The sequence below is a fragment of the Filicampus tigris genome, chromosome 18 (assembly GCF_054856515.1).
Source record: "Filicampus tigris isolate MCC_2025a chromosome 18, RoL_Ftig_1.0, whole genome shotgun sequence".
NCBI classification, from domain to species: Eukaryota; Metazoa; Chordata; class Actinopteri; order Syngnathiformes; family Syngnathidae; genus Filicampus; species Filicampus tigris.
Genome location: NC_141234.1, coordinates 11,034,180 through 11,059,231, shown reverse-complemented (window position 1 = coordinate 11,059,231; position 25,052 = coordinate 11,034,180). Strand labels below are relative to the sequence as shown.

Sequence of the window (25,052 nt, the reverse complement as noted above, 5' to 3'; positions counted from 1 at the left end):
TGAGTCTTGCATTTGGGTTGCATCCCTGGTACCATTTTTGACCCACGAAAAAAAAAATAAAATAAAATAAAATCATGATTCTGTTGTGTGCATTTTCACAACAACACTTGTTCTCATTAGGGTCATTGGAGCTGGAGCTTGTCCCTGCAAAAACTGTGAACAAAAATCAAGTTGCCATCCCAAGTGACCATGAACATGCATGCAACACAGTAGATAATAGCATGTAGAGACTCAGACTACTCATTTCTAAAGAAAACTTTATTGGGCTTATTTTAAAGAAATGCACAAATTAAATGTGGCTTTGGAAGTATAAAAGTCAACACGGAATGAACAATTGTTTCCCAATTATTTCAATATACTTCATTCATGGCCACTTTTCTGTCAATAAAATATGAACACAAAACAAGAGAAAGTCTACAATAGAACAAGCTGAAAAGTAAATAAGTGTCCTAAAAAAATAACATGCATTGTATTAGGAAACAAGAAGTTAAACGACAGGTGGAAAAACAAAAAGGAACATTTTGATGAGTTAGGTCCCTGAAACTGTATTCAACTCTACAGTACATAAAGAAATCTAAAATGGCGTTTTGAAAATCTTTAAGACACTGTCCCTTTGATTGATTCATTGAGGAAACAGTTCAGTCAAGTAAAACAAACAAAAAAAAACTTCTCTCCACTTTAGAAAGAATCTCCAATTGAAGTGGTGTAGGAAAACAGGCAAATGTTTCGATAGTGTACAAAAAAAATATGTTTTTACTCTTAAATTGCACTTAGGTGGTTTGAATTATTCTTGAATTAACCTCATCTGGCAAACATGAGGCAATAGTGGACTCCTTACAAAGACGTGAACTTTCATTAAATTAAATTTCAAATCTATACGGCCTTCACCAATAGCCAATGAAGCATAGACGCTAAAAACGCTGCCACTGTAGCTCAATTATCGAGTTCACTTAAGTCACTTGTCAAGTCATTTTAACGGCTAACACACTTGACTTTTGACTCCCTTTTTCAATTTGTTCCTTCACTCCCACAAATGTGGGCAAACTGATCCTCCAGCACCCGTTTGTGAAAACTCCCTTAAGTTCACAATTAGCATAAGGCTTCAAATGCGCTACTAGCATATTTGGTTAGCATTGTTCAGGAGAGCTTTTATGTAAGTGCACATTTTTTCAAGCTTATCGTCCAACCAGTCGAAAACTACCCGCTATTATTTTTAGTTGCAACTTTGTCAACTTCCTGTTGCCGTTCCCCCAAGTATGAGTAACGTGACACTCACGCAGTGTTTCAGGACAGTGCTAAGTGCTAAACGTAATTCATTTAAAGGAGTATTCGGGCCACACTGAAGAAAAATGAACAGGCTTAAAAGGAAATAGTTAAAAGATCAATTTTTAATTTATACCTGGTTAACTTTTACTACAACAGATAATATAGCCAATGTTGTTGAATGTGATTATGCAACATTTGTCTTTTACTGACTAAGAATTACACACACTGAAATCACTTGTTTTGTTGGGTGTGTTCTGAACAAATATTTCGTATTGCCTGATTCATTATAGGCTAGGCGGCGGAAATGATGTCAGACATTCAAATGATAATTTTACTCTCTGCCTCCCACCTTTTTCTTTTTTCTTTTTTTTTTATTCTTCAAGAAATACAACAAATTAGCTCAAGCCCCCAGTATGGCCCCAATAAACTTTTTTTCTACGCTACAACAAAGTTCCCTCCTAACATGACTGTTGGATTAAAATGTAGGGTTAAGTCATTCACAGCTGCTGGAAAGGAAACCGTTCCAATAGTCACACTCTTGAAACGGTTTCCTGTCGCCGCGTCCTCCAAACGAGGCCGCCACCCCACCCCACCCTTCTGACCTATTGTGCGCTACCGCGCCGAAAACGCTTTTAGATTCAAAGTGTAACAGTCCTTGTTGCATCACAGAGTAATAAACGTTAAATACTTTGGCCCGTGCTGGTGTGTGATCTATCAAATAAAAGATTGACTTAGATCTGACTTGGCAGCTTTGTGTCTGTAAAATCTCCCAAAAGTAGTTGTGTACCCCGATTCGCTTTTTTACATCCTCACTAAATTGTGGATTTTTCAGTAAATGTGTCTTTATGGATTTTGACTGTATACAGGCAAATCTGAATCGAAAGTTGCGTGCGTTCAGCAATATGCCGGGCACCACTGAGGTCTACTTGAAGAAATGCAGCAGAATAAAGAGTAAGAAGAGGCAGAAAAGGTTCCCAACTAAACTCCAGTAGTTCCCACAGAGCAGGGAAACTATATGCCTGTGAATATTGCTGTACGTTCCGTTTGTATGCGTTGAAGTAGCAGTTGTTTAAAGGTTTGTAATTACGGTTAACATCCGTGCTAATTTTCATTAGCATCATTTCATTTCACATGTTAGCATTAAGCTAGCCTTTGTTCAACCTAATTATATGGTGTTTGGTTAAATATTTTGGTGTTTAAAGACACAATATTTAATACGCTTTTGTTTTGTATCAGTTTTTCAGTAAACTTAACTTTACCAAACAGCCCGAAGAAAGCACGCTGTGCCTCTTTTAAGTTGAGTTGTTTAAAAGGCGTGGGAGGGGTAACACTATGAAAAATGATATTTTTTTATGCTCTCTCTTTGTTTTCACTAATTGCAAGTGGATTTTCGATTTTAGATTAGAGATGTGTTGTTGTTTTGCTTATTTGTACACCTGTGCATATGCCTCCACTTGTTAAATTCAGGATGAATTCGAACAGACTTTTTTTTTTTTTTTCTTCCCACAGCCTACTTGAGAACTTTGGCCACAGAAGAATAAGCCATATGGATCTCGTCATCGATCGGGCAGGTGGAGGCAAATTCGTCCCGCGCGTATGCTGCGTTCAGGTACCTCCACAGGTTGGACAGTGACTGAGGGATGCTGAATTTTCGGTACTTTAAACACACAACCTAGAATTAAAAAAAATTCAACAACAAAAAAAAAAAAAAAGTGATGAGATACTCAAATTTCCACATTTGAACTCCAGCTAACCAGTTCTGCACGTCTGCTTTGACCCAAAATAAATCCCGCCCAATAAAAAGCTCACAAAGGAGAAAATTATCATTACCTTGACAATGTGGAGCTTTGGAAGCAAGTTGCAGTCAGCGAGCGTAAGGTCTTGGCCGTCGAGGAAGGGGCGGGACGAGGAAGTGACTTCATCTGCGCTATTTTGGTCGATTTCGTCAGGAAGTGCCGATCCGAGGTAGTCGTCGAGTTTCTTCAGAGCTTTCAGAAGGCCTTTCTCCAGATCTGAGCACGAGTGTGTGAGCAAAGTAAAAAAAAAAGGGTTTCATCAAACACCACCCCCCCCAAAAAAAAAAAAACAAAAAAAAAAAAAGTGACTTCATGATTTTATTTTACTCACTTTCATTGGTCTGAGGGTTGGAATTCTTGATGTAAGCCGAGAACTTGGAGAAGACATCCATGCCTGCTGTGTTGGACTCGGGGTTACGTGCTGCCAGACGAGGATACCTGAATGACGGAGAGGGTCCTCGTATTAAGTCCAAAATACGAAAAAAAAAACCACATTTCAAGAGAAAGAATGGCAAAGTGGGTGAATGCGGTCGACTACTTTGGGGGGCAGAGATTGTCCTCCAGGAACTCCTCGATCTTGTTGGTGTCAGTTTTCACCTCGCTGCCGTACAACAGGAAGGGAGGCTGGGCACCAGGAGCAAGGTCGTTCAAAATGTCCGGCTTCCTTTCAGTGGATGAGGACAAGGAAGGGAGAAAAACTAAATATAATGAGAAATATTTCTTTTTGATTGAAAATGTGTCCTGCTTTAAAATCCCTAAAGGTAGATTCCCACCTCTTCATGTCCACTGTGGTGACATCAAACGTGACCCCTTTAAGCCACAGCACCATAAAGAGACGCTGGGAGAAGGGACAGTTGCCGATACTCTGGCCATCACTACCTGCCTGCAAGATATAAAAAAAAAAAAAAAAGTTGCATTAAGTATCGCACAAAAGTGAGTACACGCCTCACATTTTTGCAAATGTTGACACTTTGCTAGCATGTACATTATGGGCTTCAAAATACCTCAATGCACAGCCAATTAGTGTTGGTCTGAAACGTAGGCAACAGAAGCGACTACACCCCGAAGTGAAAATATATCAACTAGGAAAACATTTGATAAAATATACAAATGTGAAGATTTTTTTTACTCAAATATATTAGCGCCCCCAATAGCTGGATGGGAATATACATTGAATGAGGAAGCATATTTGGGGAAGCGTGGGTATTTGAAACTACTTGTTCTCAGTTTTTAAGAAAATGTGCAATGTGTCTCGAAGCCAAGGTAACCAAAATATTACTTCTGGGTATGTAGTGTAGCTTAACGTCAGCACAAACAAAAACGTATGAACGAATTGTTATTTTATAACTCCCTGATGGTGTCCGTCACTCAAAACTGAGCATTATTGTTTTCACAGAGAATCAAATTCAAATTGACATCGCAATGTAGTTGAAGGCACTTTTAAAATAGCAAAGGCTGCAATTAGGAAAGAAAAAATCTGCTTCATTTTGGTCAAGGGTAAGCTTTATTCTTTATATACTATATTTTATATATTTACTATATGTAGTGTATAAGTTTAGCGTTTACAAAACGCAGTCTACATGTTTATATATAATTGTTTCATGAGACATAAAAAGCTGAAGTGATAAAGCATTGTACTAAGTTAAGCATGTATTCTGCCATGCAAATAAGTTGGCACCAAAATTTAACACACTACTTTCTCAGATATAAACATGTAGCACGCATCAAACTGCTCTTGGTTTCCGTTTACGAAAATGAAATATCAACTTTAAATGACTCCCCGAAAAGGAGGTAAAGAACTTGAAGAGGCAGCATTATTCCGAGAAGTTACAACAACAGCATCTTTCTTCCATGGAGAGAAAAAAAAAAAAAGAGTAGAGGGTGTAGCACATGTTCACACAGAGGAATCATTATGGAAACTTCTGCACAACATATGGGTGTACAACTCGTTCATGAAACATAAAAATGTGAATACTGTGTGTGTGCTGCCAGCAGGCTGTAGACTAAATATAGATTCAGGTCTGATGTTAATGTGCTTTTAATAAGATTAGTGGTTTATAAAGCCGGTGAGACAACAGAGGCTTTCTGACTGACACCGACACACGTCTGCTTCATTTATGCTAAACGTTTGCCCGAGGTGAACATGACATTTAACAACAATTAGCTAAATGAATCACCGTCGCGCAGTTTCATCTTGACGCGGCGGACCCACGTCACAGTGCTCGTGCCATTAGGAAAAAGTCTCGTCCTTACCTTGACAAAAAGTTCGACTTTGGGCGCATTGGAGTCGCTCATCTTTCTTTCCTGCCAAAGAGAATGTCACAAATGTGTTCACTTGTCAGCCAAGCGACAGCAACAATCGGAGAAGGATTTCGAAACCGGAGGAGAGCCAAGCCCATCTTCCGCTAACAAGCACACTGACATTAAACGGCCACAAAACAACAAGAAATAACAATAAAACAAAATCACGAACTGGAATAAATGTTAAACGACGAACGTCTCCGTCTCTTAACGACTTTTAGGGGTGCTTTGATTGTATTTCCGTGTGTGTTCGGTTACCTTGAGGCAAGCGCTGCTCGAAGCTGCTGACGCCTGTTGCTGTTGCTAGTTTCTCCTCCCAGTGGTGCGTCCTCTCTGCGGGCAGCACACACGCACTGCGTCGCCATTTCCTGGAGGCCACCGGCCTCGGCAACCTCACCGCACAATACAAAAAAAAAAAAAAAAAAAAAAAAAAAGAGAAAAGAAATACTCAAAGGGCGGGAATGTAGTTATTTATAGAATTAGTCACGGCTCGAGAACAAGGAAACAAGAAAGAGACTTGAGTTCAGTTTTGTTTTCTAATCCTCGTTCGGCCTTGTTATATTTTATAGCTTGTTCGTGGACATTTTTGTCCAAAGAGACATTTTTAAATTGTTTTTCGCTTTTCACTGCATAAAATGTTTAACATCAATTAGCATGGATTTCAGTTTGCACAATGCGCAAGTTATAAAACAACCATTTTTTCTTTAAAACCATGCATGACCAAACTCCATAAATCAAATATCTCATATCATATTTTTTCCCCATTGAAATGACTGTAAATACCATTAATCCATTTTTCGCAGAGGATAAAAAATATATGCCTGTGAGTTTTGTTATCATCTACATTAATCAATCAATCAATCACATTTTATTTATATAGCACTTTTCATACATAAAAATGCAACTCAAAGTGCTTTAAAACATTCAAAGCAAAACATAGAATTATCTTCAATCAAAAGAAAAGATAAATTATTTAAAAGTTGTTGAAAGCCAAACTAAAAAGGTGTGTCTTGAGCTTCCTCTTAAAAATATCAACAGTCTCTGCAGACCTGACATCCTCTGGCAGGCTATTCCAAAGGTGAGGACCAAAATGGCTGAATGCAGCCTCGCCATGCATTTTGGTCCTCACCCTTGGAATAAATAAAAGGCCGGCGCCAGAGGACCTCAGGATCCGCGAGGGCTGGTATGATAAAAGCAAATCAGATAAATAAGATGGCCCAAGACCATTAACACATTTATAAACTAATAAAAGTACTTTAAAATCGATCCTGAAACACACAGGGAGCCAATGCAGCAATTTCAAAACTGGCGTAATGTGCTCCCGCCCTCTGGTTCTCGTCAGCACCCGAGCGGCTGAATTCTGCAGTAGTTGCAGTGGTGAAATGCTCTTTTTCGGGAGGCCAGAGAGCAGGGCATTACAGTAATCTAAACGACAGGAAATAAAGGCATGCATCAGCACTTCCGTGTTAGCCTGAGAGAGAAACGGGCGGACTCTGGCGATATTCTTAAGGTGATAAAAACCAATCTTGGTTACATTTTTAATATGAGGAATAAAACTGAGCTCAGAGTCAAAAATGACGCCAAGGTTCTTCACACAGTGTGAGGGATTAAAAATGTGTAGTTTTGGTAAAAGCTTCTCTCTCTGACCTTCGGGACCGATAACTAAAACCTCAGTCTTGTCCTGATTGAGCTGTAGGAAATTATCTGCCATCCATGACTTGATATCTAAAATGCAATTTAAAAGGGTATCAATGGGTCCTGTGTCATCTACATGTGCCTACAAATTGTTGTAATGTATATTTTAATGAAGACAAAAAGGAACCACATATTGGATTTTGCAGATCACAATTCGACTGCTCTGCAGTTGCAATGGTTTCAATGCTCAATGAGAATGAACTCAATTTTGGTCCGCATTGCTGGCATAAGCCATTTCCAGTGAGGGTTGGACTCGGTCATGGCAACCAATTTAAAAACCACCACACTAAAAAACAAGCTGTAGCTGTTGTGAAATGCTCCAAATAAATAAAATTGTATATTGTATTGCATTGTCAATGCCTTTAATGGAAACGTTGTCCCTCCCAATATGGTCGCCGCGTAAACACGTCACTGAGCCGTGCTGCCCGATACTACGGCACAGTAGGTGGCAGCAATGCGCCGTAAACGCTCGATGCAAACCACGAGAAGAGAAGTAGAAGAAAGGTGGACGTAAGCAAAGAGGCGGAGAGACGAGAGGACGAAATTGGGGAAAAAAAACACACAAGGGTTGCTAATAGGGAGCAACTTGCGGCTGCCGACGAAATCTACCTGCATACCCTAAAGAACGATGGCGTCTTACGATGAGCAACTTTGTCGAGTGAGAGAGGATATCGAACGACAACGACAACCCGTTATATCCCGGGCGTCACGTGACCAAACCCGGAAAACAGGTTCGTAAACTTCCGGTATATGCTTTAAAAAATGTTTTTATGATTGACCATTGAAAAATAAAACGAGATTTCATGTTAGAAGAAAAAAACGACACGAATGAACTAATAAGGTGCATTTAAATTGAGTATTGAAATTTACACACGACTGAGCAGAAATGAGAAAGAAAATTTAAAATACACTTATTTACCTTTCTTTTTTTTTTTTCAAAATCTTTCAGGTCTGAAAAAAATGTTTTGTCATTCCTAAATCCTCATCAGGACATCTTGTTTCTTAATTTGGCATTATGTTGTTGTTCTATGACACATTCCAAACGCTTTTTCCATTCCAAACACTTACACTGACAAAAACATCTCTGGATACAAACATTATCATTTTAGTCATATTTTGTTAAGAACAGTAGTGATCAATGGCAACGCACATGGCACACAAGCCATCAAACATGATGGCAAGCTCGCGCTCATGTTAAACTTAACCTTAAAATTGCCAAGGTATTATGAGATATAAAATTTGAAATATGGTGGGACGAATCAGTCCTTAATGGGCGAAGGAACTTAACGCCCTTACTTGGCCGTATCTTTTGCATGCCAGAGTACCTTTTGCGCATGACAAACTTTTAACAAGACGGGAACAATCCTGGCACCCCAAAAGGAAGTACATCATAAAATCATAAAACAGATTAACAAATCAATTTTCCTCTTCATTAACTGTATACTATCCTGCTCATTAAAATTATATATATATATATATAAAATATTTTTTTAGGATGTTTCAAATTCAGAATTTAAATTTTATCTCAAATTTAATCTAAACCACCATAATTGACCATTGTGATCTAAACTCTGTGTTGCCCATGTCCTGCAGACATCCAGCAGCTGACTGGTCATCAGGAAGAGCTTCCCCTTAGGTGTGGAAGCCCCATTTTGGAACAGGAAGATGCACAGCCCCTCCATATTAAAGAGGAAGATGAGGAGGATGCCATCAGCAAGTTGCCACTGATCGTCGTCGTTGTGAAGGACGAAGACGACAAACCACCCCAGATGCCGCAGCTTCATCTTCACAGTCCAGGTCGTGGAGGGGCACCATCAGACGACCTCTTGGCTCCACTGTCGGAAAGCGACGACATGGAAGAACCTTCAAGGAGTGACGCGGACTGTCAAGATGATGACAAACGGTTGAAAAGCTCCGAAAGGGACACGACTATGAACAAGAAAACTTCTCAAACACGCGGGAGACGGTGTGCACGTAAAGAACATTTCAGCTGCTCGGTTTGTGGTAAAAAAGCAACGAAAAAGTCCAACCTGGTAAAACACATGAAAATACACACAGGGGAGAAACCCTTTTGTTGCTCAGTTTGCGGGAAGACATTCTTTCAAAAGGAAAATATGATAAAACACATGAGAACGCACGTGGGAGAAAAACCCTTTAGTTGCTCAACTTGCGGTAAAACATTCTCGAGAAAGGACTCTGTGAAGTCACACACGAGAGTACACACGGGAGAAAAACCTTTCAAATGCTCGTTGTGTGATAAAAGATTCTCTCATAAGGAGAGTTTGGTAGCGCACATGAGGACACACACGGGAGAAAAACCCTTTCGCTGCTCGGTTTGCGGTAAAGAGTTCTCGATTAAGTCGGATATGGTCATACATGTGCGAATACACACAGGGGAGAAGCCCTTCAGTTGCTCAGTTTGCAGTAAAACTTTCATTCAAAGGGCAAATATGATTAAACACATGCGGATACACACCGGTGAAAAGCCCTTTAGTTGCTCAGTTTGTGCTAAAGCGTTCACTCAAAAGTCCGATATGGTGAGACACATGAGAATACACACGGGAGAAAAACCCTATAGTTGTTCTATTTGCGGTAGAAGCTACGCTCACCGGGAAAGCTTGGCCGTACACGCTCGTACACACAACAAAGGGACCAAAATGGTTTGACAGCAATACTGCGGGAATGTAAAAGCCAAAGACTTTGCCTTCTTGATCAAATAGCGCAACCGGTGGGTGGAAACAAACACAACAGGGTTAAAATTAGGACGCACTGAGTAAACTGGAACAACACATTTAGAAAAAATCAAAGAAAGAAGGTTTCCTTACCTTATATCCACCCTAGGGGGCGATATTGGCTAGGAAATTAAGACTCACATGCCAGTCGTTTTTTTTTTGTTTTTTTTTGCATTACAACTTGATTTATTAAGATTATTATGGCACAGGGAATATAATACACTCTTTACATTTTGTGCACCCCACACAGAAAAGCAGCCTACAACCAGGTGCAATTTATATAAATTGGACTTGAATCAACACTATCCATCTATTATCGATACCGTGTATCTTCACAAGGGTCACGGGCGTGCTGGAGCCTATCCCAGCTGTCTTTGGGCAGTAGGCGGGGGACACCCCGAATTGGTTGCCAGCCACAGAGACAAACATCCGCACCCACAATCACACCTGGGGGGATTTAGAGTGTCCAATCAACCTACCTTGCATATTTTTGGAATGTGGGAGGAAACCGGAGTACCCGGAGAAAACCCACACAGGCACGGGGAGAACATGCAAACTCCACACAGGGAGGACGGAGCCGGCATCGAACCCACGACCTCTGAACTGTGAGGCGGACGTGTTAACCAGTCGACCACCGTGAATCAACACTAATGTTACTAAGTCTTTCATTCATGCTTGTATTTTCATTGTTGAAAATATTAAAAATTAAATTAAATGTAAATAAGATGCAGTTTCACTTCATTGACATATCTTCCCCATCCCTGATTCTTGAACTATTCTAGTACAAACTGCAGGCACAATAATCCCAGATTACTCCTACAATAGATAAAATCCACATATTAGCAACCAAATATTTATGTCATTATACATGTTAAATCTTCATGTGCATAACACCAGAATATATGCATGCGAGGTGCAGCTATTATTTTTGTCAACTTGGGGCCACTATCCTCACGGTCTACACTGTAGTATCTGTGATGTTGAATGTGTGTGTGCTTTTTAACGGCGTTCCTGGCCTGCTGAGTGATGTGAAAGTCAACAAATGATCGTGTCGAGATGGCTGACTGCTAACTGGCTAAACCAGTCACTGTGTGTTGATTTGAGTGACGGCGTCAGTTGAGGCCGCCGACACGTCTAAAAATATGCCTGTGTTTTCCTATTTTGTTACCGTTTGGTCAATAAAGAAATTGAAAGTGTACAAGTGGCTGTATCTATCCACCGTTTATCCTAACCACCTGTAGAGGGATTGCATTTCATTCTAACTAGCCGTGGTAGGCTAAATTGGCTAGCAATGTTTATTGTAGCAGTCGTGCAACTAAAGCCGGTTCTACTTTGCAAGAGGCACATTGCGCCTCAGCTAAATTTATAAAGTGTAAATGTTGAACATTCTCTGACTTTTACACACTCTTTGATTTCTTCCTGGCTCTCGCCTATTGCTACGTGAGACCTCAGTAAGTGTCCATGTGGAAAAATAATAGCAAATAATACGGAGTATATGTATATTGTTTTATAAATAAAAATATTTGCCGTCTTCTCATGTTCTTACTTTTTGGCATAGTTTTAATTAAAGCAATTTTGCAAGGAAGAGCGGGCCAAAATGTGCCATTTTCCGCTTATTAAATAAAATCAGAATTAAAAAATTGCATTTTATGTTTACTCGGGTGATCTTTCTTTCATATTTACATTGTTTAGATGATTTTAAAAACTAAAGTGGGGAAACTGCAAAAACTAAGAATTTTCACAGCATTGTACCCCCACTAGCACACGGGGAACATGCAAAGCTCTACGCAACCAAAGTTCAAAATGAATTTACATTTTGAAATAAATAAATAAGAACATATCGTCGCTGGGGTTGACTAGTTTAGCATGTCCGCCTCACAGTTCGGAGGTCGTGGGTTCGACCCTGTGTGGAGTTTGCATGTTCTCCCCGTGCCTGCGTGGGTTTTCTCCGGGTACTCCGGTTTCCTCCCACATTCCAAAAACATGCATGATAAGTTGATTGGACACTCTAAATTGCCCGCAGGTGTGCTTATGAGTGTGGATGTTTGTTTGTCTCTGTGTGCCCTGCGATTGGCTGGCAACCAATTCAGGGTGTCCCCCGCCTGCTGCCCGAAGACAGCTGGGATACGCCCCGCGACCCTTGTGAGGATAAGCGGATTGGATAATGGATGGATGGATATCGTCGCTGTCCTGTGAAAAACACCCATCACCAATTTTGGAAACTTTTAAAATTTTCACATTAATGCGATGTCTGTGGCGCGGAAACACCATTCATGTAAAAATGAAAAAAAAAAATGGAGATGTGTTTTTCTCATGACAGCGACGATATCTAATATACAAATATATTCCTAATCAGTATTTAACAACAATTACAGTCTGAAGGTATTTGAAAATCAAACCATATGAGCTATTACTATTTTACCGACCGTTGAATGTAAGCAGTAATCTTTATCGTGATGCGGTAGTCTAACTGAAAAAACAAAAGGTTATAAGGTCTGCAATTATATATATATTTCTATATTTTTTTTTATAAAGCCAAATGAGCATTAATTAGCTCTAGCTACATTCTTTGTCAGATCTTATCAACAGCGACAGTAGTAGCCAGAAGAATTGCGATTTTCCAAAGGTTGTTCATCATTATTCCGGTGGTCGCAACTTCGCAAGGTTGGCAGATGCTCTAATGCTTCCGATTTAGACAAATGGATGGGTTGTATAACCTTGGGACAAGATGGACAGGGAATAGATGAACAAAAAAAATGTTACTCTTATTATTATTATTAAGAACTAGTTGATAATCGAAACAAAATGAAAGATGCAAGAGATCTGCTAGTATTTCAATTTAATTTGTACTTTTCCATCCTTTTTGTCATTGAATATCCATGATACGTCGTGTTGGACCCATTGTGGACTGTTTTCAACATTTATCCAGCGCCCTCTTTCTAGGTTCATATGATTCATGAAAAGTGAAAGTATGTGACCGAATCCATGTAGGGAATACATGGGTGAGGCGAGAATCTGGGTGCGCGCTTGGATTGAAGCATGATAGGCAATTAGACAATTATATGAGTCAAAAACAGTGGCATATGTGCTATTAAATTAGTACCTGACATGAAAAACTGGTAAACTTGTGTTTTCTGACCAGATTTTTAATCTCCGGCGTTGGTATTCCTTTAGATCTTGTTTCGATTGGTAGTTCAGTTTTGAAAAATGTTTGCGAGTTTGGCAGACTGAGTTGAATTTCCCCTTGAGGGATTATAATCTGTATAATAAATGACATACAGGACAGAGAATGAGCAAATGAGAGAATCTTATGTGCAGTTTCTGTCATGTCATGGATGTTTTCTTTGGTAAATCACAACGATAACAAACACCATGCGTTCGGAGAGGATTTTCGGAAGATTACTTATTCGTATGTCGTAATATATTGGATTCTACTCTATATGCGTGGAAATCTGAGGTAGATAAACGGGGTAAAAAAAAAAAAACGGGGAAGAAATACACCAGTGTCCTAAATTGAATAATCCCACCACTGCCACCTACTGCATTTATCATAATTCAAAGTCTGTGGACTGTTAAACTGTACTATCAAAACGTTTTAAAATAACATTTGTGTTGAATTATTACTACACAATACTTAATTTAAAAAAAGAAAATTAATACTAAAACTAACTAAAACTAAACTAAGTAGTTTTTGGGGAAAAAAAGGAATTTAAATTAACTCAATTAAAAAAAAACCTCAAAACGCAATAAAAAATAACTAATTAAAATTTCAAAACTATAATAACCCTGTGGCTGACTTGAATGAGGAAATGAGAAGCTTGCGTGCAGTTTGTCAAGTCTTGAATGTTTTCTTTGTTAACCAATTAAGGACAGGAGCGCATAACCGCGTTTCTACCACTAGAGCCGGGGGCGCTGTTGCGTCTTTCTACCTTTAAAGCCGGGAGAGCGGATACGTCGGTGTCTTTAATCCAATTCTCCGTCTTTTAGCCAATTTAATGCATCAGAATAACTGAAGGCTAATGGCGGACGCCGTCGATCGCAGGGAGCTCTGATAAGTAACGGCAGTGCTACATAGACGACGCGCACGACCAGTGGAATAGAGGATGGTAATTACACTCGATTTTTAAAAAAAAATTAAAATAGTCCTTCTCTTGCACTGACACGTTATTTTTACATCTTCGATTGAAACAATAAATAATAATAAACTCTGCCTGTGTGAAAGCCACACGTCTAAGCTCTTTAATTCTTTTGGAATTAGGTTTCTGTCTGCTACAGGGGCTGAGATATTAATCATTTTGTAAGTTTTGAATTTCTGGGAGAACTGCAGGTTTTCAAGGGTCATTCCAAAGGCGACCGACGGTTTTGGGGAGCTGTTGAGACAGGCGCTTTAATCCTTAATGGGTTAAGTCACAAAGATAACAAACACAATGTGTTCCGAGAGGATTTTCGTAAACTTACTTACTATTCATAGGTTGTAAAATATTAGATTCTACTCTATATGCATGGAAATCTAGTGCAAAAATCATCAGAAAAGAAAAAAACGCGGAAGTAAAACACCAGTGTCCTAAACTGAATAATCCCACAACTGCCTCTAACTGTATTATTCACTGCACCCTGTATTATTAAAATGTTTTAAAATATTTTGGTTGAATTATTAGACAATACTTACCATGATGTTTTTTATTTTGCACACACACAAGTAAAAAAAAAAACATTTAAAAAAACGAAAAATAATACAGTGCTAAAAAACTAACTAAAATAAACAAAGACTAAGTGTTTTAGAAAAACTAAAACTAATAAACAAAGCTGAAAACTAATTAAATTTCAAAAACAAACCTCAAAACGAAATAGAAAATAACTATAATTACAATTTCAAATCTATAACTCTGTAGCTGATTTCAACTACTACATTTAAAAAACCCCTCAAAACTGACTTAACCCCTTGCTTCTCCCCTGGTATTTTTACCTTAACGCCTAAAAAGGTGCACCCAAAGTAAAACTGTGCTGTACTTGAACCATTTGGAGTATCAGCATAGTTTTGGTCTCTTTTTGAACATAACACTTTGAATTTTTCTCCTCAACTGTCAGAATATTTTTAAGCGCGACTGGCACTGAATTATGGAAGTTTGAATACATAAGAGGAGGCGGATTTTAAATCCGCCTATTTTTTTTCTTTTCCAAAAATCTAAAAAGAGGATGAGAAGCTTACGTGCAGTTTCTGTCATGTCTTGGATGTTTTCTTTGCTAAGTCACAAAGATAACAAACACAATATGTTCCGAGAGGAATTTTGTGAACTTAATTGTTCGTACGTCGCTATATATTAGATTTTAATATATAAGCGTAGAAATCTGAGGTAGATAATAAAAAAAAATCATCCAAAAAGACATGACATGTACGCTGTTTATTTTTGTCCACACCACACAGAAAAGCAGTACATTTGAATTCAGTCACCACTATCAAACGTTTCCTTCATGTATTTCCTTTGTTTCCCAAAATGGAATTGCTGCAGTTGCACCTTATAGAAATATCACCCTCTCAAGCCCTTTTTGTGGGGCAACTGAAGTCGAGGGCAAAAGAGAAAATAGCAAGCAAAAAGCGCACACTGGCAAGACCTGTTTTGTCCTATAAATCACATCAAAGTGACCCCAGCCCACAGTGGAAAAATGGCTACGCAGATGGCCATCGTCAGGGAGAGCTGGACAGACTTGGCGCCGTTACACAGATCGGTGTTACAACACTCGAAGGAGGCGGTGTAACCATTTCCGAAAATGTTGCCAGTCAGCACATCCCCGCAGAGGTCTGAGTCCAGGCAGCCGCGAATTTGTAGCGTGATCGCCCCGGTAGAATTGAACTCTAATATGAGCATAACAGAAAAATAAGTCAATGTCAGTCCGACGTAATAGTTGTATTGTTAAGAGGTGGATTCAGTCGGTGAGCCCCACTAAAGGCCGGCCACATTTACCAAACGTGGAGAGACAACTCATTTGGAATGTGATCTTACCCCGAGTAACCACAATAAAACAAGCGGGGACAGAAATAAAACAGACATTGTGCTGAATACATTTAAAACATCTTCTTACGTGCATCTCCGCGATAGCAGCTCTGGGTTGCATTATTACATGTGATGTCGCTGCCAAACAGACATAGGTTCACAATACCGACGGGGCACTGGCGGCAAGTCAGGCAGTGAGCTGTTCAGTCAGGTAGAGGGAGAAAAAGAGAGTCAAGATTTTTTTTTTCTCCACAAGATACCCTTGGTACAGTCATTCCGAAATAAGTCATGCTAACCACTCCTATTCTCGTGGGTATGTCAATTTAATTGGTTACATAGAGATATTTAATTATATTGCACTGTAATTTCCTGCCCATAATCCTGGTGTGTGATCTGTCCACGTTTTTTTTTTCATTATTTTCTCCTCATTGACACATGACTGGGCAGATCATCAGGCCAGATGACATCCTCGTTCGAATGAGAGCAGCTTGAAGATGTTCATCAATCCCCACAAGTATAACCACCAGCACTGCATCATACAGTTAAAACGTTAGGGGTGGGCGATCTGGCCAAAATATCACATCACGATTTTTTCTAAATAAAATCACGATCGCGGTTTTATCATGGTTCTTTTTTGACATCGTTTGTTCAAGACCAATTTGCACATTTCTGACCATTTTCCTCATGTTAAACATATTTAAAATGTGTATAAAACTCTAGAAGAAAAAAAAAAGACATTTTAAGTCAGCTAAGATTTCTGAACAGGTTTTAGTTTGAATAGTGACAATTTTTATCAAAATGTGCAGTGAATGTAAACATAAAAGTTAACATAACGTAAACATAAAAACACAGCTCGTAACGCAGTTCTAGCACTTTGAAAAGTCTTTTAAAGCCCTCGTTTTCCACTGTTTTAATGGGAATCATGTCTTCAGCAAGGTAATAAGTCACTGCCTCAGTTACTTCTTTACACTGCTTGCTTGTTTTTTCATTTGAAGTGCTCTTGTTAAAAGGCTGCGTTACCGTGGGTTGCGTTAGCTTGGAGCTAGCGGCTGCCTCCGGCTACCATGTGTCTGATCTCCGTTTGCTTTGGCTGTCGGCGCTGACGTCCAAACCGAGTCTCTGCAAACTTTGCAAATAACTGGTTTGCGCTTTCCCCTCCGAGGAAAAGCCAAACCAAATCGACACTGTGGATACGGAGTTTCTTTTCGGGACCAACTCTGCTTCGTGGCGACTTCCCGCTTCAGCGGCTTTGCGCCGCCATAGAGCTAAATTGTTTAGAATGTGCCATGTAGACGATCAAACGATCTTTCGGCTTTATGAGATCGTGAACACGTTAAACCGCTTGGCGATATAATATCGTCATATCGCCCACCCCTATTAGACGCGTTTCAAATTTTTGAAGGGCGAATACAGTATCGGTGAAATACTGATCGGTTTCTTAGCATGACTTTCTTTCTAAATACAATATTTGGGACATGTCTTCTTCGATCTCGTGAGAGTAGCACGGTGGATTAGAGGTGAGCAAACTCACGCATGCTTGTAAATTGAAGACTCATATATATATAGGATGTGAATAGTCGTCGGTCTCGATATGAGCCATGTGATTGACTGGCCAGTGGCCGCCAGTCTTTCTCACCAGAAATTGGGATAAGCGCCTAATGAGGACCAGCAATATAGAAAATTATTAGAATGGCCATTTAAACTTACAGTCACACCGTCGCTAAGTGGGAACTGAACTGAACCTGAAGTCAGGTAAATCGATAAAAGTGGGTGGATTTTTCTGCTTAATTCATATTCCACAAATGCAATATTAATCAGAATGCTGTGTTTAGACTAGCAGGACCGCACCGAACATACTGTATTACCGAAAAAAAACATTTTGGGACTTGACCCCTTTAAACAGAAACCGTGTGAGCTTTTATTTATTTTTTTTACCAGCCAATGAAAACAAGCCATTATATTTTTTCGAATCAGGAACATCTAAAGGAATGTACAGTCAGTAGCGGCGTAACTAAAAAATAAAATAAAATCAAAGCAAACCAAAACAAAACAAAAACTCATTCACGTTTCTTGTAAAGCTCAAGCTAAGGTACTAATCATTTTGATCAAAGATGACAGTATCGGCCATAAATTATCTTTAGCCACTTTCCCTCTCAGCTATCAACTTACCAGCTGCTACGATCGTAGCCAGGAGAATTGCTGTTTTCCAAAAGTTGTTCATCGTATGCCTGTGGTCACAAGGTTGGCGAATACTACTATATTGCTTTTAGTTTAGCCTAATGGAGGATTTGAAGCCAGAGATGACAAGGTGGCAAGTCTGCGTCAGGCGAACGTCAGCAAGAATGTGACTCGTCAGGTTTCTCTCTGCACTTCATGAGGAAGTCGTATGAATGGAAGACTCTCAGTCACTCCCGCATGTAGTTTTTAACCTATTTGTTGGGATGGGCCAATGAAGACTGTTCTTTTCACATTTATTTTGCCTTATTCAAGGCAATAGCGACTTCCCTTGTCGCAGGTGGCAACACTGGATGGAAAGTGGAGCCTCCCTCTGTTGACTTGAGAGGCGGCGCGCGCTTAACCGATTATCTGCCAGCTGACACACGGACAAACAAGCATTCAAACAAGAGTTCTTGGAGAGAATCCCCTCATGAACGAGTAAACCACCTGTTCCATCCATCCATCGTCCATCCATCCATCCATCCTGAAAAATTTGATTTTGGGGAACCTCTATTTCTGCCAATAATATTAATAATGATCATTCATTTCTGTATTTCCACTTGGGAGATAATAATGTCTCCGAATAAAAATGCAAGCCATCTCAGAGGGCGGCCATGTTGCCACTTGCTATTACGTAACTGAAAATAAAAATCACAGTTACTCAGGGCTCAGAGAAAAGGTCACTCTTAATCTTTTTTTCTTTTCTGCCCTGCGTCTGCCTTGACTTTATTCAATGCAGTGAGCCTTGCTTGTTCTTCAAATGTCAGATTAAAGTGACTCTTGGGTGTGTTTAACATTGGCACTTATATAATAGGTTTGCATGTAAAAATGACATCAGTACTAAAGTGGCCCCCCCGCCCCCCAAAAAAAGACTGTCGTGATTTAAGGTCTTTTTATGCTGATTAGATTGACGACAAATTGCCCCGCCCCCTTTTGGGCCTGGGCTTGTTATGTTGTCGGTCTCGGTGGTCTACGTCACGGGAGGGAGCCAACCACAAAATCCAAAATGCCGTGGCGATCGCTTCTCCGCTTACACAGGCTGAAGCGGACAAGAGCATGAATGCGCACACGAACCCCGACTGGTTATATTTCGGACATTTAGCGACGCTAAACTCGTGTCAACTCTCGGGAGGCAGACAGCGACTGGCAGTGGGCAAGCAATCAGGCAAGCATGGATCGCTATCACATCCCCCCGCCCCGCCCCGCCCCACCACCCCAACCCACCCCCCCCCCCCCTTCCCTCCCCTCCCCAGCTAACAGTCGGATAACAACTAGCTTCAGGCCGTTAAAACAAAAGGCGTTAGCATAACAACATTAGCACCTTACTGTCTGCCCAGTGGAGGTGAACATGAGCCTGCGTCTTCGTGTCGCCTCGCAAGCAGTCGCGTGCGGTGTCCTACACTGCTTGCAGCCGCCACCTTCTGCCTGAGTGAAGAGGCGCGAGGTAAGCCCTCATCGAGCAAGCGCCAATTTTCAGCGCATTCCCACTTCAGTCTCTGTAAATATCCTGACTGGTGTTTAATGCCTCGCCCGTCCTAACCGTGATCAGCAAAGAAGCAGTGTTTGATTTGGTTTTTTTTTGTTTTTAAAGCAAAGAAGCAGTGTGCGCTTGTCCCAGCATAAAGCTATGTAGCTCTGCTCACTTCCACATTTCCTCATTCTCATATAAATCAGCCACGGGTTAATCCGTTCTGAATAGGTTTTAATTTGAATAGTGACAATTTTTATCAAAATGTGCAGTGAATGTAAACATAAAAGGACACATAATCCATCCATCCATCCATCCATCCATTATCTAGCCTTTTAAAGCCCTCGTTTTCCACTGTTTTCATGGGAATCATGTCGTCAGCAAGGTAATAAGTCACTGCCTCAGTTACTTCTTTACACTGCTTGCTTGTTTTTTCATTTGAAGTGCTCTTGGCAAATGACTGTGTTACCGTGGGTTGCGTTAGCTTGGAGCTACCATGGGCTGATCTCCGTTTGCTTTGGCTGTCGGCGCTGACGTCCGAAAAGAGTCTCTGCAAACTTTGCAAATAACTGGTTTGCGATTTCTCCTCAGAAGAAAAGCCAAACCAAATCGACACTGTGGATGTGGCCGTGGAGTTTCTTTTCGGGACCAACTCTGACTTTCCGGCCGGTATGGCCTCCCGCTATACAAACAAACAGGGAGGCGGGGAGTGTCACGTACCGTGTACTGTGCGTGCTGTGATTGGTTGGTCGGGTGTACGCGTGAGCGGCTTTGCGCCGCGATAGAGCTAAACTGTTTAGAATGTGCCATAAAGACGATCAAACGATCTTTCAGCTTTATGAGATCGTGAACACGTTAAAGCGCTTAACGATCTAATATCGTCATATCGCCCACCCCTGTATCACAGCCTTTTATTGCCGATCAAAACATCCGATCACCCGCAGCTCATGCTTCTCAGCCTACAACCGTGTTGCGTCCCTCCCCCTCTGCTCACAGCGGAGGTGCGGCTGCGTTAGGGAACCTTTCTGGCGGCACGTTACAATTGAAGTCAATGTAGCTCATGCGGGCGGGCGCGGTTGCGTGCGGGGTGGCCAAACAGCGTCATGTTCACTCGGCGGCTTTTTAAAATTTTTTTTTTACAGTTTTTAGAGTGGCTTTGTTTGGCTGTGTGACACTGCAGTGTACGGGGGATCTTTGAGCTCTGGCTCTGTTTGGCTGTGTGTGAGACGTAGTCACGTAGTATGCCCGATGCTGATTGGCTTTCCGCGAGGCACAATGGCAAAACGTTGACTTGTTTTATACGCGACGAATGGGGCGAATGGACACATTTTCGGTGCTTCACTCCGTCCCACGGCTGCAAACGCATCATTCGCACCGCACCGCCCCGCACGCAACCGCGTCCGCCCGCGCGAGCAGAGGGGGAGGGACAGCGAGGGATGCAACACGGCTGTAGGCTGCGAAGTATGAGCTGCAGGTGATAGGATGTTTCGATCGGCAATAAAAGGCTTTGATCGAATATTCCGATCACGCAATTTTTCACGAAAATCAGCCGATCATGATCGGTGCCCGATCGGAGCAACCCTAGTCGTTTACTGAGCCCTGAGCAGCTGTGATGTCATTTTCAGAAGTGTCAAAATGGCCGCCCCCTGAGATGGCTAAAAACGAATGTTTTTTTCTGCTGAACTCATATTCCACAAACACAACATTAATCAGAATGCCATGTTTGGACTAGTGAAGGCACATGTTGCCCAGTCTGCCTCGGTAGCTAGAGGGGCAACTGGATATTTCTTGATGCCTCAACGTGTGGTGAAATGCTGGGGCAAGAATAGGAAATACACACGTTGAGCTGCTGTTGTCATCTCACAAGGGAAATTTATTCTCATTTCAGGGCATACTTCGGGTTTCAATAAGAGAATAAAAATCAAATTATTTATTGTTTTACAAAGCATAGCCGTAACCAGAGTTATAGAAATACAGTAAGTCTAATAAGATTAAATTCAATAAAACAAAACTTCTATGTTAAGTTACTTCATAAACTATTTTCACATGAAATAATGTCAGGCAAACATTTTACTATTTCACGTCTGAAAAACTCAAATGAATTACATTTTTAATCCTTTACAAACCCACAGGAAATGTACTTTATAATACAACTTATGTTTTCCATCCTGTTTTATTTTATCACCAGTACAAAATAACTTAATTTATTAAAGAAATACATGTATCTGTACCCTTTCTCCAACCACACAAAAAAAGGTGCAATACTCCTTGACCGACGCTTTCCCCCACTCAAGCTTTCTACAAAAGCATCCATACCTCAATGAACAAAATGACTACATGAAAATATTACTAGTTGTGGCATTAAACCTTATGCTTGTATCTGCTACAAAAATGTAACCGAAAATAAACATGTCTGAGAAAAATTCGAAGTGTAAGTGAATTAATTTCAACAGACAGTTCATTTCTTACGATTAATTTCTTTTTACTCCCACTACTCCATGAGCCGAGGCCGCTAGCATTAGCATGGTTAGCATCAAGCTTATGCTCACGTGTACACACTTACGCCTAAATACGATCTTTATCACCACTCGTACGAACGTAAATTGCTCAGCACTAATGTTTTAACACTGTTGACTGAATTTTATGACTTTTTAGTGTGTTTTACTAACCTGTGGCAAGAATAGGAGAGACGCACGTTGATCTGCTGTCATCTCAGAAGGAAAATGACTTCTTCCTCTGTGCTCAACCGCTACTCTATTCCACGAGTGCCACTGCACCTTCTAGTGGATAGCTGTGGAATAGCAACCTAAAATGAGTGAGAAACTATCGAATTTAATCTAGGGAAAATAAAGATGGATATAAAATTAATCATAGGGATCTCTGTTTTTAGACATCTGATTTCCACTGGTTGACTTTGATCATTATTACAATACAATACAATACAATTTTATTTATATAGCGCATTTCATAACAGCTAGAGCTGTAACAAAGCACTTTACAAACAATAAAATAAACTTTAAAAAATTAAAAAACACAATAAAAGGCTGTGACACACGTATTAATAAAAATAGCTATAAATAATATGAAATATAAATAAAAATATAAATAAAGAAAGCCAATAAAGAAAACATAAAACACGATATAACACTATATAACACTATATAATTGACACCGGAAAAGAGTCGAAAATTTCAGGTCTGATCAGAAGCCAAAGAAAAGAAATGTGTCTTCAACCGAGTTTTAAAAATGGACAAAGAGGGGGCTTGCCTAACAACCAATGGGATGTTGGCTGACGCCGATAAAGTGCATTGCAGTAATCTAGCCGAGATGTAACAAAGGCATGGATGACTGTTTCGTGCCGATGGGAAAAGGAAGGGCTTTACCTTAGCCAGCTGTCTTAAGAAGAAGCTCGACTTTTATTATTATTATTATACTTTTTTTATTCGACAATTATGCACAGAATGTAATAATGTCTTGTGTGTTTACTAATGTAAAACGTACTTTCGTTTTTTATTCCAAGCACAACATCCATTGAATGATTTGGATGCAGTGACATCTCATTTAGCATCAATAGAACACATGATGGTGTAAAAAAAAAAAAAAATGACGTCAGATTTACTTTATTTTCACATTTTCAGTTTCAGTACTGACAAGGATAAATACAAAAAAATAAAAATAAAAACACAGTGGAAGCTTTACGAGCTCAATGTTTTCCCTGAAACATTCCATTGATCGACTTCTATGATGTCAGCACAGAGTGTACATTTGTAAGCATACAATGTCCAAGGATTTTTCTACAGCTAGTGCTAGACTATTATCTCATTCACCGCCATTGACGAATTTACACGTCTTTTCACAGTCCAGCCATTCAATCCCAGGTATTTATTTCTATTTTTTTTCCTGTTTTTTTTTTTTTTTTTTCAAACGTTAGGGTAAAAGAGGGTCTGAAAATGTCTGGCAGTGAATGAGTTAATCATAAGACACTGTTAAGACGCTGCCCGAGGCAGGCCATCACCGGTCGCTTCACAGCAGGCTTCCCCATGCCGAAGCCAAGACGGCGGCCCCGACGGCGGCGGCGAGCGTCATCCTGGCGGACGGGGCTCCGCTGGTCTGGACCGGGTTGCATCTGTCCGTTGAGCAGCATTCCACTTGGGCCTCGTAGGTGGCGCCCAGCAGGGTGGAATTGGTGGTTACGTTGCAGCTGGCCTCCTCAATGCAACCTTGCGTGTTGAAGCCCACCGAGGACGAGATGGATGTAAAAGCTGTCGGGGAGAAAAAGGTTACGCTCGAGTAACTCGACGTGGACAGATGGCAAAATAGCCCAAGAAGTAAACAGACGTGGACTTACTTGCTTTCCCTGTGAAGCACTGGGAGGCGTTGGTGGAGCAATCCACAGTGGAAGGGGACACACAGAAACCGAGCAAACCAAAGGAGCATTGGTTGCATGTGAGAGACTCCACTGAAACAGACATACCGTCAAACGTCAAACAAATATTTGCTATGTTTTATTTAAGCAAATAGGATGTTGTCATAGGACTCCAGGATGCGCACTTAAGTCACTCTTGATAGATTCTCAATGTTTGCAATTTTTCCACAAACATTCTTTTGTCATGATTTGCCCTTTTTTTTTTTTTTTTTTTTTTTGCTTTCACACAATTTTCTACTTTCTTCTAACCCACTTATATAAAATCTAAAATTATTATTTAAGACAAATATGTTGACTTATCAATGAAATAAACTTCAAATCAAAATATCTTAACATGCTTTTTTTTTTTTTTCAGATTAATGGAATGTTATCAAGATCATTAAGCAGTCTTTCAAATCATTATTAAATGCTTCCCTTTTTTGTCTCTCTAATATATTTCTCCAACCTCAGGCAACATTCTTATCAGTTCTTACCAAGCATGAAGCACGCAAGTGCTGAGATAACTCCGATAAGGATCCTGCCCATCTTTGTCGTGGTCTTGGTAAATGCCTCACAGAATCCGTCACCTCTCAGACGTCAAGTGGAAAAACTGATGAACTTGTTTGAGGGAAGGGTTTTATCCCCCCTAGAAACAGGTGGGTCAGGAAAAGGGGAGTGGGTAACGCAGGGTGCGGTTTCATCGGCTTTTGTCTTCGCCTTTCTTTGCGTTGCTGAGAAAAAAGGAATGCCAGGGGTGTGTTGATTCTCGGTCACCGACAATTAATTACATCACATGCATAGCTTAAAGCATATATAGTACGTAATAACGTGTAGATGCACTTTGGACTGCAAAAGACACAACCCTTTTTGGCCTTAAGATGGAGAAACTTTCAAATGTAGATTAGTGATTTTATGGCAACAATTTTAGGGTAACAAAGCAAGCAAGTTGTTTTATAAGTCGGGGTTCCATAAAAGGGACAGCTGTTGCGTAAACTCAGAAAGCCACATTTCACAATAACAAATTTGTCTTCTTGAAGTCATCCAACATTTTATATATATATATATATATATATATATATATATATATATATATATATATATATATATATATATATATGTGAATATATAGAATATATATTAATGTGAATTTATATACGAATATATAAATAATCAATATAT

General features: G+C 40.1%; 3 protein-coding genes and 1 pseudogene across 6 annotated transcripts; 1 reads left to right on the top strand and 3 right to left on the bottom strand.

Annotated features, from left to right (window-relative positions):
- Positions 1-240: 240 nt before the first annotated feature.
- Positions 241-22,240, bottom strand: clic1 (CLIC family member 1). 3 transcript variants are annotated; one of them, XM_086013825.1, is made up of 9 exons: positions 22,138-22,240; positions 7,668-8,921; positions 5,622-5,755; positions 5,316-5,366; positions 3,836-3,945; positions 3,601-3,726; positions 3,394-3,500; positions 3,097-3,278; positions 241-2,938 (listed from the first exon to the last, which is right to left on the bottom strand). In XM_086013825.1, the coding sequence occupies exons 4-9, from the start codon at positions 5,355-5,357 to the stop codon at positions 2,777-2,779; spliced, it is 729 nt and encodes a 242-aa protein (XP_085869951.1). In that variant the 5' UTR covers positions 5,358-5,366; positions 5,622-5,755; positions 7,668-8,921; positions 22,138-22,240; the 3' UTR covers positions 241-2,776. The 3 variants fall into 3 exon arrangements, with proteins under 3 accessions (XP_085869951.1, XP_085869952.1, XP_085869950.1); XM_086013826.1 differs by having other exon boundaries at positions 7,676-8,921; XM_086013824.1 differs by lacking the exons at positions 7,668-8,921; positions 22,138-22,240 and having other exon boundaries at positions 5,622-5,792.
- Positions 5,825-11,161, top strand: LOC147132483 (uncharacterized; annotated as a pseudogene). Its single transcript, XR_015081987.1, has 2 exons — positions 5,825-7,789; positions 8,652-11,161. The product of XR_015081987.1 is annotated as an uncharacterized LOC147132483 (transcript).
- On the bottom strand, positions 15,178-18,150 carry LOC147132482 (uncharacterized). The gene is made up of 3 exons (XM_086013827.1): positions 17,953-18,150; positions 15,872-15,982; positions 15,178-15,644 (listed from the first exon to the last, which is right to left on the bottom strand). Exons 1-3 carry the CDS (start codon positions 18,002-18,004, stop codon positions 15,421-15,423), a joined length of 387 nt encoding a protein of 128 aa, XP_085869953.1. The 5' UTR covers positions 18,005-18,150; the 3' UTR covers positions 15,178-15,420.
- An 832-nt stretch (positions 22,241-23,072) lies between the features above and the next one.
- On the bottom strand, positions 23,073-24,587 carry LOC147132480 (uncharacterized). The gene is made up of 3 exons (XM_086015262.1): positions 24,368-24,587; positions 23,817-23,927; positions 23,073-23,730 (listed from the first exon to the last, which is right to left on the bottom strand). Exons 1-3 carry the CDS (start codon positions 24,417-24,419, stop codon positions 23,492-23,494), a joined length of 402 nt encoding a protein of 133 aa, XP_085871388.1. The 5' UTR covers positions 24,420-24,587; the 3' UTR covers positions 23,073-23,491.
- Positions 24,588-25,052: the final 465 nt, after the last annotated feature.

Bases quoted from the DNA above. Each gene is read 5' to 3' on its own strand.
- LOC147132480 (XM_086015262.1), bottom strand. From the start codon at position 24,419: ATGGGCAGGATCCTTATCGGAGTTATCTCAGCACTTGCGTGCTTCATG. The intron at 23,928-24,367 runs GTAAGAACTGAT...TGTCTGTTTCAG, and splicing joins ACTTGCGTGCTTCATGCTTG to TGGAGTCTCTCACATGCAAC. The intron at 23,731-23,816 runs GTAAGTCCACGT...TCTCCCCGACAG, and splicing joins GTGCTTCACAGGGAAAGCAA to CTTTTACATCCATCTCGTCC.
- LOC147132482 (XM_086013827.1), bottom strand. From the start codon at position 18,004: ATGAACAACTTTTGGAAAACAGCAATTCTCCTGGCTACGATCGTAGCA. The intron at 15,983-17,952 runs GTAAGTTGATAG...CTGACTGAACAG, and splicing joins GGCTACGATCGTAGCAGCTG to CTCACTGCCTGACTTGCCGC. The intron at 15,645-15,871 runs GTAAGAAGATGT...TGCTCATATTAG, and splicing joins CTGCTATCGCGGAGATGCAC to AGTTCAATTCTACCGGGGCG.
- clic1 (XM_086013825.1), bottom strand. From the start codon at position 5,357: ATGAGCGACTCCAATGCGCCCAAAGTCGAACTTTTTGTCAAG. The intron at 3,946-5,315 runs GTAAGGACGAGA...TATATCTTGCAG, and splicing joins AAGTCGAACTTTTTGTCAAG to GCAGGTAGTGATGGCCAGAG. The intron at 3,279-3,393 runs GTGAGTAAAATA...ACTCGTGCTCAG, and splicing joins CAACCCTCAGACCAATGAAA to ATCTGGAGAAAGGCCTTCTG.